The following is a 12,975-nucleotide window of genomic DNA, read 5'->3' as shown; positions in this document are numbered from 1 at the left end:
TCCGAAGAAGGAAACGTGAGCGCTACCATCAGTCCTGTGGCATGCCAACAGTAAAGCATCCTGAGACCATTCATGTGTGGGGGGTTGCTTCTCAGCCAAGGGAGTGGGCTCACTCACAATTTTGCCTAGGAACACAGCCATGAATAAAGTGTGGTACCAAAGCATCCTCCAAGAGCAACTTCTCCTAACCATTCAAGAACAGTTTGGTGACGAGCAATGCCTTTTCCAGCATGATGGAGCACCTTGCCATAAGGCAAAAGTGATAACAAAGTGGCTCTGGGAACAAGACATTGAAATTTTGGGTCCATGGCCAGGAAACTCCCTAGGCCTTAATCCCATTGAGAACTTGTCTTCAATCCTCAAGAGGTGGGTGGACAAACAAAAACCCACAAATTCTAACAAACTCCAAGCATTGATTAGGCAGAATGGGCGGCCATCGGTCAGTATGTGGCGCAAAAGTTGATTGACAGCATGCCAGGGAGAATTGCAGAGGTCTTGAGAAAGAAGGGTCAACACTGCAAATATTGACTCTTTGCATAAACTTAATGTCATTGTCCATAAAAGTCTTTGACACTTATGAAATGCTTGTAATCTTACTTCAGTATACAACAGTAACATCTGATAAAAAAGGTCTAAAAACACTGAAGCAGCAAACTTTGTGAAAACCAATACTTGTGTCATTCTCAAACTTTTGGCCATGGCTGTAGTCTGATTACAGTCTATTCCAATCATTTACTTTAAGCCTTGTTCCTTATGAACGTCACTGGCTCTTAGTGTACTTAAGGCTTTGAATATAGTGTATATACCACAAAATGGGTGCCTCCACAGCATTCAGGTGATTGGATTACATCAGAGGTTCCAAACGTGGTCCTCAAGGCTCCCCAACAGTTCAGGTTTTAGAGATATCCATGGTTGATCACAGGTGACTTAATTAGTACCTCAATTTGATTTAACCACCTGTGCTTAACCATGGATATCTGTAAACCTGGACTGTTGGGGAGCCTTGAGGACTGCGTTTGGGAACCTCTGACCTATACGAAGATGGGAGAAGAGCTGTGATCAGTGCAAGGTGGAAGTGACCAGTGCCATGTGGTTATCTACACTCATACACTATCAGCACCAATGTCTTCCTAAATACATAGTACAATAATTGCATAATTTTGTGAGAAAACTAGAAATACAATTTTAATACTTATCATTTATGGCCAACTGTGTAGCCAGCTAGGCAGCGGATCATGACAATGCAGCCATTATGATGGGCCTATTTTTATGTGGAGGCCTGGAGATGGAGCGCTATCTGCCCCATTGTTAATCTAGCCCTGGCTATGGCACATGCACAGCTTGTTACAATCCACTAAATGCAGCTCCATACGGACATGCAAGCGACTCAGAATCAGGACCTGTGAATTCAGGAGTCCCATTACACTGACTACTGTAATTAATTTCTTACTGCTCTTCACCTAACCAGACCAAGCTTTGAATGGAGCAGCTGTATTAAGTTCCATCAGCCTCTATATTGGTTTCCCAGGTACTTTAAGTAGAAGTAATTCTTTATTGACTTTGGAAAACAGCCCCTCTCTGTGCACCTGCTCCCATGAGACTGCTAACGCCGGGAGTCTTTTTTTGCTAAAAATGCGTCTAAGCCGCAATGCGATGCGACTAGGATGCACCGGGAGACTGTGCTGATTAATTTGATATGTGATATTTGTATATCTGTGTGCGACTGAGACTCTCAAGTAAGTGCTACAATGCAGCAATTCTCCATTGCATCCATGAGGACAGGACGGTAATTTCTATAGAAATGAACACTGTTTTTTCTTGCAGCGTCTTAGCAAATCCAATTTTTCATAAAATCATTATTTTAATGGAAAAATTATCGGGAGTTGCTTCAGAACCCACCTATTGAGTAATTAAGCAAAATTCTTAAGGCTTAATTAGTTGAATAATAATTACATGTTAAAACCAATAATGGCCTCAAACTACCCCAAATTAAAATGGTTTGTTAATTTTGGTACCCAAATTAAAGCATTTATGTAAATGAAAAATAGTTGTGCTTTTTTTAATTGTCCTAAATTTACGCCAAAAATCACCTTTCTAACTTTTTCTGTATATTTCATTTGTAATAATGAAAAAAACCTACACAAATCAGCTATTTAAAGGATTTTTTTTAAAAGGTACAGACTGTTTCCCATTTTTTCTTCAATTTCCAGCGGGGATTTGATAGAAAAAAATGTTGCGTCTGATTTGATATCGCCATGAGGCACGTGCCAGAGTGAAAAGGGTGTGTGGCCTCAGACAGGGTGTGGCTTCAGGGAATGGGGTGTGGTTCGGTCACATGATGGTGTGGCCTCGCCACTACCCCTCCCCCCCCGTCTCTCAGCGTCCCGGCCGAGCAGTGGAGGCGGAGCTGCTCAGCCAGGTCTTCTATCCTGACCAACCCATTGGCTCTTTTTGCCGAAAGTGCCAGATGGCCAGTCCGGCCCTGATGCCCAGCATTACCCAAAGATCCAGGCTGCTATATTGTACACAGATTGCCTACTACTGTTATACTTGCGATATATCCCGGTGTCATTTATTACTTGCTGTTCTAGCAGATTACAATAAATCTAAGAACTAGTTAAGCTGTACCACGTGTGGACTAAAACGTCACCAACACCTGGGTTACACACACACCATCAGTACCTTGGCCAATGCATGTGTACCTGGGTTTACCTTCTTATCTGGAGGACTACTGCTATAAGCACATTCCGCTATGCATGTCTGACAGCTTTATTCTGCTGTCACCTTATTACTCTGATAACAAGAAGTGTAGAGGGAGAAGAGAGGAGGGCCAAGGACACATCCTTTAGCTGGGTGCACATTAGACGATATATTGGACAATTTGCAGCTACGTGGCGAAATACATGCACAGGTATTACTTCTACATGCGTGCAGTTATATCATGGTGCAAATCTGGACTACAGCGTAGTGCACGCTGTACATCTGCAGACCAGAGTCACTGAAGAGGAAAAATAAATAAAAAAATTATATATATATATATATATACACACTCTGTAAAGAGTGCAGTCCATGGGCTGATCAATCTACATCCAAAAGAGACTTATACCCCTTTTATACTAAAGGCCCTGGTCTGACCCAGGATTTGGAACACAGGGCCTGATTCAGAGCCGGTCGCTATTTGCGGTCGTTCGTTCAAAAAATAGGGGTGGCTATTCAAATGAACCGTTCGCTCTTTGCGGTCTGTTCACGCCTCTAGGTCTGAACGAGCGAACAAAACTTGCGGTCGTTTTTTGGGAAACTACGCCCCCTGGCCGCTCGCATCCTACGTCATGTCCGCTATTTATTAGATTAATCGAGTACATCGACCAGCGTATGAACTGCTCGCTATTCTTGTGGTTGGTGTTTGCTACCACAATCTTGCGAGCAGTTCTGGCTATAAAATAACCCAGTGACGTGGTCAATGACGCTGCTGTATTAATTATGCACACCCATAAAACGCTCGTTTTGACCTTTAAGCACGCCTGCGTTCTGATCTCCACTCCCCGTTTTCAAGCACCTTCCCCTGTTACCACCCACATACGCCTCATTCTGTCACTCAAATTATCAGGCATTCGCTATTTTGCGAGCACATGTATTTCGACCGCACTGACTGGTTCACGCATGCGTATAACGATCCGTACGCATGCGCAGTTGGGCAAACATCGCTCGGAGCGAACGAGAGGCCGCTTATGAGCGGCTCTGAATCAGGCCCACTGTTCCAAATCAGGTCAGACCTGGGATATACCCCTTTTACACCACAGCGCCGATACGGGTTTAGCCCTGGATCGGCGCTGTTCACACTGCACACGGATGCTGTTCCGACACTTGGAGATGACCTTGCTATAAACGGGTCCCGGGTAGGATGACCCAGGTTACTCATTTACACTGCATCTTACCCAGTTCCTTCCCGGGAAAAACCCGGTTTGCTGGCAGGGTTGGCTTCCCAGGTGACTGGACCTGGGTGGAGCAGTTTCCACTGACAAAAATCACGGGTTGATGCGCGTTCATGTCAGTGTAAAAGGGGTATTACACTGTGCCGGCTTTTGGTGTAAACCTTCCAGCCATTTCTTTGGATAGATGGCGCCAGCACAGGAGATAGAAAGTGACCCACAAGTAGTAATGCTGGAAATAGAGCCAAAACCCCATCCTTCCAGTCACTATTATGAGGCATTTGGCATTATAGACTATTTCATGGTTCTATTATTATACATGGTAAATGAACTATAAAATTTATATTATATGCAAAAGTCTAGGTTTCCAGTTTTGAATTAAGAATTTGAAAAACTACCACGAAAATCCATCTTGTTATACACATCGCTTGATATAGGGCCTGGAATCTTCTGTGCAGTTTTAAGAAATATTTTAACATTTGATTATACACAAGACAGTGATGATCAGCTGCCTCTTCAAAATATCAGAGAGTTCATTTCAGGTTTGTGTGGCATCTCCAATACCTGAAGGTCACATCACTGCACTTTACCTATACCCGCACATAAAGGTAGAGATTTTCATTTTAGCAGTTACCCATGCCAGTTTATTGTTAGCCTGCCCTAGAATACACTTAGATTGACAGGACTTTTCAGCACATGCACAGAAATACAAGTTAATCCATTTAACCAGCTTGCCCTAATTTACACAAAGATCACCAGCGAAGGAGCTGGTCAAAACTAATAATTAAAACATGGCAAATACACATTTTACCAAGGAAAGTTCTCTGGTCATAGACAGCTAATTTGTCTTCTGTATTATTTATAATCAAAAAAGTCAATTTATTCCATCTGCTCGGAGAAAATTATATGCAAACGATAAAAACAAAAACCATAAAAACGGCACACAAAATAAAAAGACAATATAAGCCGCAAATGTATAAAAGATTCACATCAATAACAATTATATAAATAACATATGTACATAAGCAAATTAATAAGGCTACAACGAGACAAAAAAATGGAAATCTCACACATTTAAAGTTCATGAATGTTTGAACATTTACGTATTCTAACAAGCTGGGCAACAGAGGGGCCAGGACAGGAAACACAAACAAACACAGCTTTACCAACCAAAAAGTTACTTACCCTCAGGCATAACTCTTCCCATTGCCTGTGCAAAGCCTCCACTTGGTTTTTCAGAACCATCCCATCCTCTGCAATGATATATTGTGATAATTCTGTCTTCATGTTCTCCAGATCTCTCAAACTATCGCCCCACTCATCCAGTGCTTCCTGGAGCTCCTGCATTGGAAACACAGGGAGACAATCCACACAGCTCAGCCCTGGCTTTTTGCAAACCTGTTTAATCTTGTGATTGGTGTTAGGGGGAGGGGTGGCTGGAAGGCTGCTGGGTGCTTAAACCAGCACAATGACTGTGGGACAATGCACAGCCTCCCCAGTTGCATGTACTTGCCATCTGCATCACAATCAAAGCCAGCTGCAAAATGCTGCGGAGCTGCCCCCATCTGGCAATGAAGGTGTTAAAGCAGGAAAGAAGTATGTACTGAGCAATACACAGCACAAGTGGGAGTAACAATACTCTTCACATGTAAAACACGGTTTAAAAGTTTAGATTAGTTTACAATAATAATAGGTGCTGAGGACTCGGAGCATCTTCACTTGTTCTTACACTTTAGGGTGGAATTCAATTGTTTCACCCCCCTACGCGCCCGACAGGAGCTATTCAATTGTTGCTCCTATCGGTGCGATCAGCTGCCAGCGCACCATTTCAGCTTGCACCCGACCTATATGGGCGGGATCAGCGCAATAACGGGCATCAATTGAATAGCGCCCCACGATCTCCTGTTACTTTAGACGGCAGATCGGGTGCGCTAAAAAAATTGAATACCGCCCTAAATCTTTACTATCAACAGCAGCACAGTGGCACAATTGCTGCTTCACAGATCTCAGGTTCAATTTCCACCAAGGCCCCATCTGTGTGGAGTTTGTATGTTCCTTCCGTGTTTTCTTGTGTTTATTCTGGGTGCTGCAGTTTCCTCCCACTATAAAAATATACTGGTAGGTCAACTGGATTCTGACAAAAAAAAAAAACCCCTAATGTGTGTTTGCATGTGATAGGGAATATAGATTGTAAGCTCCACTGGGGTAGGGACTGATGTGAATGACTAAATACTCTCTGTAAAGCGCTGCACTATTTAAAGAACAGTTCATCAAATAACACTTTTAGAGGTATTGGGGAATGCATTGCACTGAAAGATCATTTGTACTCCATTTTAGTGAACTCAACACAAAACTCCAAATCTCTTCCCCTGGATAAATTTAAGGTCTAATAAGTCAGTTCAATTTTAAACCCAAAATATTATTGAATGGAACATAAATCAAGGATTTTGAAAAGGCCACAATCCCCCTCTTTTATTTTACTTGTTAAATGCAGCAAATAAATCGTGATTATACATTACAAAAATGTTTATAAACAAAATATCTTCTATACTATATTATGTCATTTCTAAAATCTTTACAGATATCTTATTTCTGACCACTGACTCAGATTAGAGTAGCGGATTGGTTGTTATTGGATCAACATTTCACAGTATTACAGTACTGTCCTGTAAGTGCTTTCTGCTGGGTGCGGATTTGACCGTGGAAAGGAAAAGCTGTACCTGGAGACTGTTGTCCCAGAAAATGTTTTGGATTATTAATACTTAATAACAGCTTTACATTACTTCCCTTGTTTTGGGTAGTTTAATGAAAATCACAAAATAAATTCTACTGCTGCTTCTTATATTGTGACCATGTAAGGAGGTCATGGGGTGGAAAAGTATATAGGAGTATACTGTTTATTTATGTAATGAGTACAGAAGAACTGTTTCATTTTAATCTCCAGTGGCCATGTCAGGTAGGTACAGTGTCATGATGTCAGTATAGAGAGTGTAATTAAACTATATTGTGATCAATTCCAGGGGGTTTATTTACTAAGCATCAGGTTCTAAAACCCAGTGCATCCGTTCCTAATTATGCCAGAAATTTAAAAGGGCAATGCTTTTACTAGCAGTGTTTTGCTAAAAACTTATTGCCTTTTTAAGTTTCGGGCATAACCACGATCAAAAGCACCGTGTTATAGATCCCGATGCTTAGTAAATAAACCCCCAAGAGTCAAGTCATATTGAGACGTGTATTGTGTTATGTCTGTAGGGCAAAGCTACAACATGCACTGCGCATGAGAAGGGCCCCACACATTCTCACAAGTGCATAGAGGATGGATTGTATCCCACCCCTCCTACCTCTTCCATCTGCAAATGACGCGGGTCTAGAGCACCTTACACTTCCATGTAAATACCTTAATGGGTTCTTTGGCCCTGTGCAGCTCCTCGTGAAGTGTCGGCAGTGGCTCGTCTACTCTTGCTTTCAGCGTATGAAGAGCTTGTCTCCTGTCCTCGATCTTCCGTTCCAAATTGTCTCTCTTCTAAAGAAAACAATGAATGATCCCATCTCTGGTTATTTCAGTAACCTATGTTTAATACGGTTTATCAGTTTGGGGAAATTACTTTTTCGCACACACATATACTGTAGATTGAGCTCATGGCGTGTCTTGTTTCCTACCTGTGGAAATTATGGCAATAACCTTGTTAGCTGCTCACCTTACCACTGCCGAAATTCAATATAGGGTATTTAACTATACAACCTGCAGCTACAAGCAACATGGTAATGCATATAAACATAAAAATATACAGCATCCCCTGGGTAAAAGTTTAGGAAGCGTTGTAATAAGCTCTACAGTACTCTCTGTTGTGTGTGATGCTCAGGAAGCTATTATTCCGTTCTCTGTGAGATGGGCCCTTCTCCATTTTTACATATCCAGGAAGTGATGTTTGGAAATAGCAACTTTTCACAGTTCTAATACTGGAGAAGCGAAACCTCAACAGGTTTCCAGTAAATTCATGTTTAAGTAGAGTAATTTACCTGAGCGATGTCATTAAAATGGGTGACAATAGCATTTAACTGCAGTGCCGTCTTCTCCCATAGGGCCTGAAGTGTAGTCAGATCATGCTGTAGAGCCTCCTTGCATTCTGGTGTAGCCACAGCAAGTAAGTCCTTGCCGTTATTGATCGTTGTGAAGTAACCGGGTTCTAACCTCTTGAGGTGCTGCTCTTTCTCCTGGTTAGAAGACAATCGTACATTAAGTAGGTAACGCATGAACTTTTCTAAGGAGTGGATAAGTAGAGAAGTATATAGCGTAATACTTTTACACCTTTGAGAGGGGATGTAGTCAGGATCCCGCTGGTCACATTCTGGACAGATTCTGATGGTGAGTATTAGGTTTAGGAACTAGGTGGAGGGTTAGGGTTAGTCTGCGGGAGGGGGACATGTTAGGGTTAGGCTGCGGGAGGGGTGAATTAGGGATAGGATTGGGGATAGAATCCTTACAAAATTCGTCTGTATTCCGACCGCTGACATTGTGACCGTCGGGATCCCGTTCCCAACCCTGAGAGATGCGTTTCATAATTGTCCCTCACATAGTCTGGACAAAGCAGTCGTTCTCCAACCTTAATATATAGTAAATATGTCTTTGATAAAGAGCATACCAAGCTTCAAACACGTTGGACCACTGGACTGTGTGACCTTTTGAGAACCTTGCCTAACTCGGAGACCAACCATTACCCATTGAGTTCATGCTTGTTCTGGTGAACTTCTGGTGCGGTTTAAATCCCCTTTTGCTTTGGATTGCCATAGTGATATTTTTAAGTGTACATTTACTGTATTTTATGTTGACCTATACGGTATTAAATATTTACGTGATAATACAGCATTGTGCGAGTACTATAGACCCTAAAATGGAGTGATTTTTTGTCACGGTGCATGTGTCTGAGTCGCACTTGCGCATATATCAAGGTACATTACCGGAGATTCTTTATTTGCAGTGTGAGTGTATGTGCACGCAGTTGTGGACAGCTGCAATGGGTCAGGTGGGCGCCTGTATACAAGACCTGGGAGCTGCCGCATTAGCATATTTTCACACATCCACAGCCACGAAAATTGCAGCTGCGGCAGCAATAGTGTACACCTATGAATCAGGCCCAATATGCTGATATCGTGGTTGGAGAACGACTGTCCTGATCAGACTATATGAGGGACTATTATGAGAAACACCTCTCTAAAGCACACTAAAGCATCCTAAAAGTATGGGCAGAACCTAAGGGGTCACTCTACCCTGAACGTCTAAGAATACATAACTTTTTATTTTGCCTGCTATTCATGCAAAAGTATTACATAATAGTGATTTTTTCCTTTTCATTCACCCTCAATGAAAACCAATTAAGGGAAGACTATATTTCAATTTAATTTATTTATTCATCACTATTTATCCATTGTCAATTTTATCCTTTTGACTCCTAAAGGGGCAGATATACTAAGCTCTGAAGAGTGTTAAAGTGTAGAGAGAGAAACTACCAACCAATCAGGTCCTAACTGTCATTTTTCAAGCACAGTCTGTAACATGGCAGTTAGGAACTGATTGGCTAGAACTTTATCTCTCTCCAGAGCATAGTACATCTCCCCCTTACCATTTCCATGACTATTATCCAAAAGTGCCATATAACATAATATAGGGCCTGATTCTGACTAGCACGCTGTGCCGATGTTCACGGAGCTGAGCAATTTTGGCTACTGCGAGAAAATCCCTAAAAATCGTACAGTTCATGCCTTCCACGGTGTGTGACGCACAGAGGCGCAGTTACTATTGAGACTGAGGGGTAAATTTACTAAACTGAGAGTTTTTAGAAGTGAGTTTTAGAAGCGATGTTGCCCATAGCAACCAGATTCTAGCTATTATCTTCTAGAAGTGCTAGTTAAATGTTAAGTAGAATCTATTTTAAAACTCACTTCTAAAAACTGTCACTTTAGTTAATTTACCCCTAATGGTCTCAGAAATGTGATGGCCGTTCTTGGGCTGTATTTGGGAGTTTGCTTTTCAGATGTATGGAGATGGTCCATCTTATGGGCGTGTTATGGGAGTGTTGCGGCCATGTTGCTGAACTGGTTGCGAACTCAGGGCCTGATTCAGACCCGCTCGCGAGCGCTGAGCGCTCGCAAGTGGGTCGATGTTGCCAAAGTGCGCATGCATGAGACCCAAATAACGACGGCCAAGCCGTCGTTATGGGTCTCGCACCAAAGGGGGCGTGCTGTCGATGGTGATTGACAGCACGCCCCCTTTGGTGGGCGTGCCGGGGGCGTGGCTGCCCAGACAGACGCGTTCCCATGGGAACACCTACCGTCTGGGGCTGGCCCCACTGACATCACTAATGATGTCAGTGGGAGTGCTTTTGGCTCTGATAGAGCCAAAAGCACTCCAGGGCTTGCGGTAGCGAGACCCTACCGTAGGGTCTCGGCGCAAGCCCGATGGTCGTGATGGTCTTTACCATCGCAACCATCATTTTGGCCGCTCGCTATAGCTGTGGGTGGTCACCCACAGCTATGCGAGCGGCCAGGAGGCCGCTCCAAAAAGGAGGAGGGACGGCCCTGATTCAGAGCGAGTGCTCTGTCAGAGCGTCCGGCTCTGAATCAGGGCCTCAGACACTTAATTACTCACACTGAACGCCATACTGTGACATGACAATCTGCACCTAGCTTCGGGCTGTAGCAAGATTCAATGGTGCGACTGATGGCTGCACATTAAGAGGTATCACAGTGTCTAAATATGCTCAAAGTGGGCGTTTCGGTCATTGCACAGTCATACACATGCTTATATACCAGGGGAAGGGCTGATATCAGCATTACCATAAAGACGCAGGTGCGACTACAGCAAAAGAATCAGCCCCATTATCTTTTCACACATTTCAAATTCATTATATTTGGGTTAAATGTCACTGTATGCAGCACATAAGGTCCTATTTTATATACTCTAAAGGGTATATTTACTAAAATGCGGGTTTTTAGAAGTGGAGATGTTGCCCACAGCAACCAATCAGATTCTAGCCATTATCTTCTAGAAGGCACTAAATAAATGCTAAGCCAGAGGTTCCCAATCACGGTCTCAAGGCTCCCCAACAGTTCAGGTTTTAGAGATATCCATGGTTGAGCACAGGTGATTTATTAGTACCTCAGGCAATTTGATTTAACCACCTGTGCTCAACCATAGCTAGCTCTAAAACCTGAACTGTTGGGGAGCCTTGAGGACCGCGGTTGGGAACCTCTGTGCTTAGCAACACCTCCACTTCTAAGAACCCGCACTTTAGTAAATATACCCCTAAGAGTTCTTTATGATGCAGAAAATTGCTGTTCTGCGATTTCACAAGTGACCCTGCAGAGCTTATTTCCCACACCGCACAGCTGTGAAACTTTTTAGGCTGCTATGAGGAGAATTGGGGGCATTTTCTCAAAACCGACACCTCTGCAGGTCTGTAAGTGCTGCGGTCAGCAAACTAGCTGTCCCGTTCCTATAGTCCGTGTACATATGTCAGTTACTTTCTTGACAGTGAGAACTAAAGCAAATAGACGTATTACAAGTATTATTATTGGCACGGAAGCTGTCAGTAAAACTTTGAGTATTAATATAATAAAGTACATGTAAATGGAATCTGCTGCATAAACTCGCCTTGAAATAATACAGGAGTTTCCCTGCGTTAGACAGACTATGACATTTCTGGCTGCTGACAGTGGAAACGACATCTTGTACGCCAAGCAAGTGCTTTCCAAGTCTTTGTGTGGAGACTCTGAACTGCCGCCATTGCCTCAGAAGGACATTTATCTCTCTCTTCCTTTGCTGCACCAGCCGGATCACACTCTTCCACTTCTCTTTTAAGGAGGTAAGCTTTAAAATGAGCTCATTTCTGTGGAATAATAGATTATTGTTAGTGTTTATACTTATTTTTCATTGCATAAAAAGTTGTAGGTAGTTATTTTACATACGCTCCACTAGAACTCAATTATTTTTCTGTCACCTACAGATGATTACAGCAAAAATTTCCCCTTATGGATTTTTCCTCCTTTATTAAAACCGGAATAACAAATACTCTGGAGTATAGTTACCGAAGCTTCAACACAGAGGAACAATACAAAGCACAGCACTGCACGGGTTGTGACGTTTACCCAATATTCTGTCTCGCAGCCTAGGCTGCATACACACCTAAAGATTTTCTGTCCAACCAGCCAACTAGTTGATTGTTTGGAATTAAAATCTGGTAACGTATGGGAGTAACTGATGATCAGCAATTTGCTCCTAAATGCCAGAAAACAGATGAAAATGGTCGTCAGACAAGTTTGTTATATGTTTGATCAAAACAATTTGTTCAAACAACAGTTCTTGTCCATTTTCCGGCGTTTGGGAGCAAATTGCTGATTGTCATTTGCTTTCATACCTTACCAGATTTTTATTCCAACCAATCAACTAGTTGTTTGGTTGGACAGAAAATCTTTAGGTGTGTACCCAGCCTAACCCTGACCTACCCTCCCGCGGCCTAATACTAACTCTCCCCTCCCGTAGCCTAACCTTGACCTCCCCTCCCGCAGCCTAACCCCAACTCTCCCCTAACCCAGCCTAACCCCAACTCTCCCTTCCGGCAGCCTAACCCCAACTCTCCCTTCCGGCAGCCTAACCCCAACTCTCCCTTCCAGCAGCCTAACCCCAACTCTCCCTTCCGGCAGCCTAACCCCAACTCTCCCTTCCGGCAGCTTAACCCCAACTCTCCCTTCCGGCAGCCTAACCCCAACTCTCCCTTCCGGCAGCCTAACCCCAACTCTCCCTTCCGGCAGCCTAACCCCAACTCTCCCTTCCGGCAGCCTAACCCCAACTCTCCCTTCCGGCAGCCTAACCCCAACTCTCCCTTCCGGCAGCCTAACCCCAACTCTCCCCTCCGGCAGCCTAACCCCAACTCTCCCTTCCGGCAGCCTAACCCCAACTCTCACTTCCGGCAGCCTAACCCTAACTCTCCCCTCCGGCAGCCTAACCCCAACTCTCCCCTCCGGCAGCCTAACCCCAACTCTCCCTTCC

General features: G+C 43.5%; 1 protein-coding gene across 1 annotated transcript in view; it reads right to left on the bottom strand.

The window, feature by feature from the left end:
• Positions 1 to 12,975, bottom strand: part of SYNE2 (spectrin repeat containing nuclear envelope protein 2) — a 455,935-nt gene that overhangs the window by 33,992 nt on the left and 408,968 nt on the right. Inside the window, exons 91-94 of the mRNA XM_088471237.1 lie at positions 11,581 to 11,815; positions 7,950 to 8,144; positions 7,327 to 7,452; positions 5,115 to 5,270 (exon numbers count right to left, since the gene is read on the bottom strand). Of these exons, the coding sequence (XP_088327363.1) occupies positions 5,115 to 5,270; positions 7,327 to 7,452; positions 7,950 to 8,144; positions 11,581 to 11,815 (712 nt within the window). The remainder of the gene's footprint in view (positions 1 to 5,114; positions 5,271 to 7,326; positions 7,453 to 7,949; positions 8,145 to 11,580; positions 11,816 to 12,975) is intronic.

Source organism: Taudactylus pleione, unplaced genomic scaffold (assembly GCF_031769625.1).
Source record: "Taudactylus pleione unplaced genomic scaffold, aTauple2 ptg000113l, whole genome shotgun sequence".
Lineage (NCBI taxonomy): Eukaryota > Metazoa > Chordata > Amphibia > Anura > Myobatrachidae > Taudactylus > Taudactylus pleione.
The sequence above is the reverse complement of the archived record's forward strand: the minus strand, read 5'-3'. Positions and strand labels throughout refer to the sequence as shown.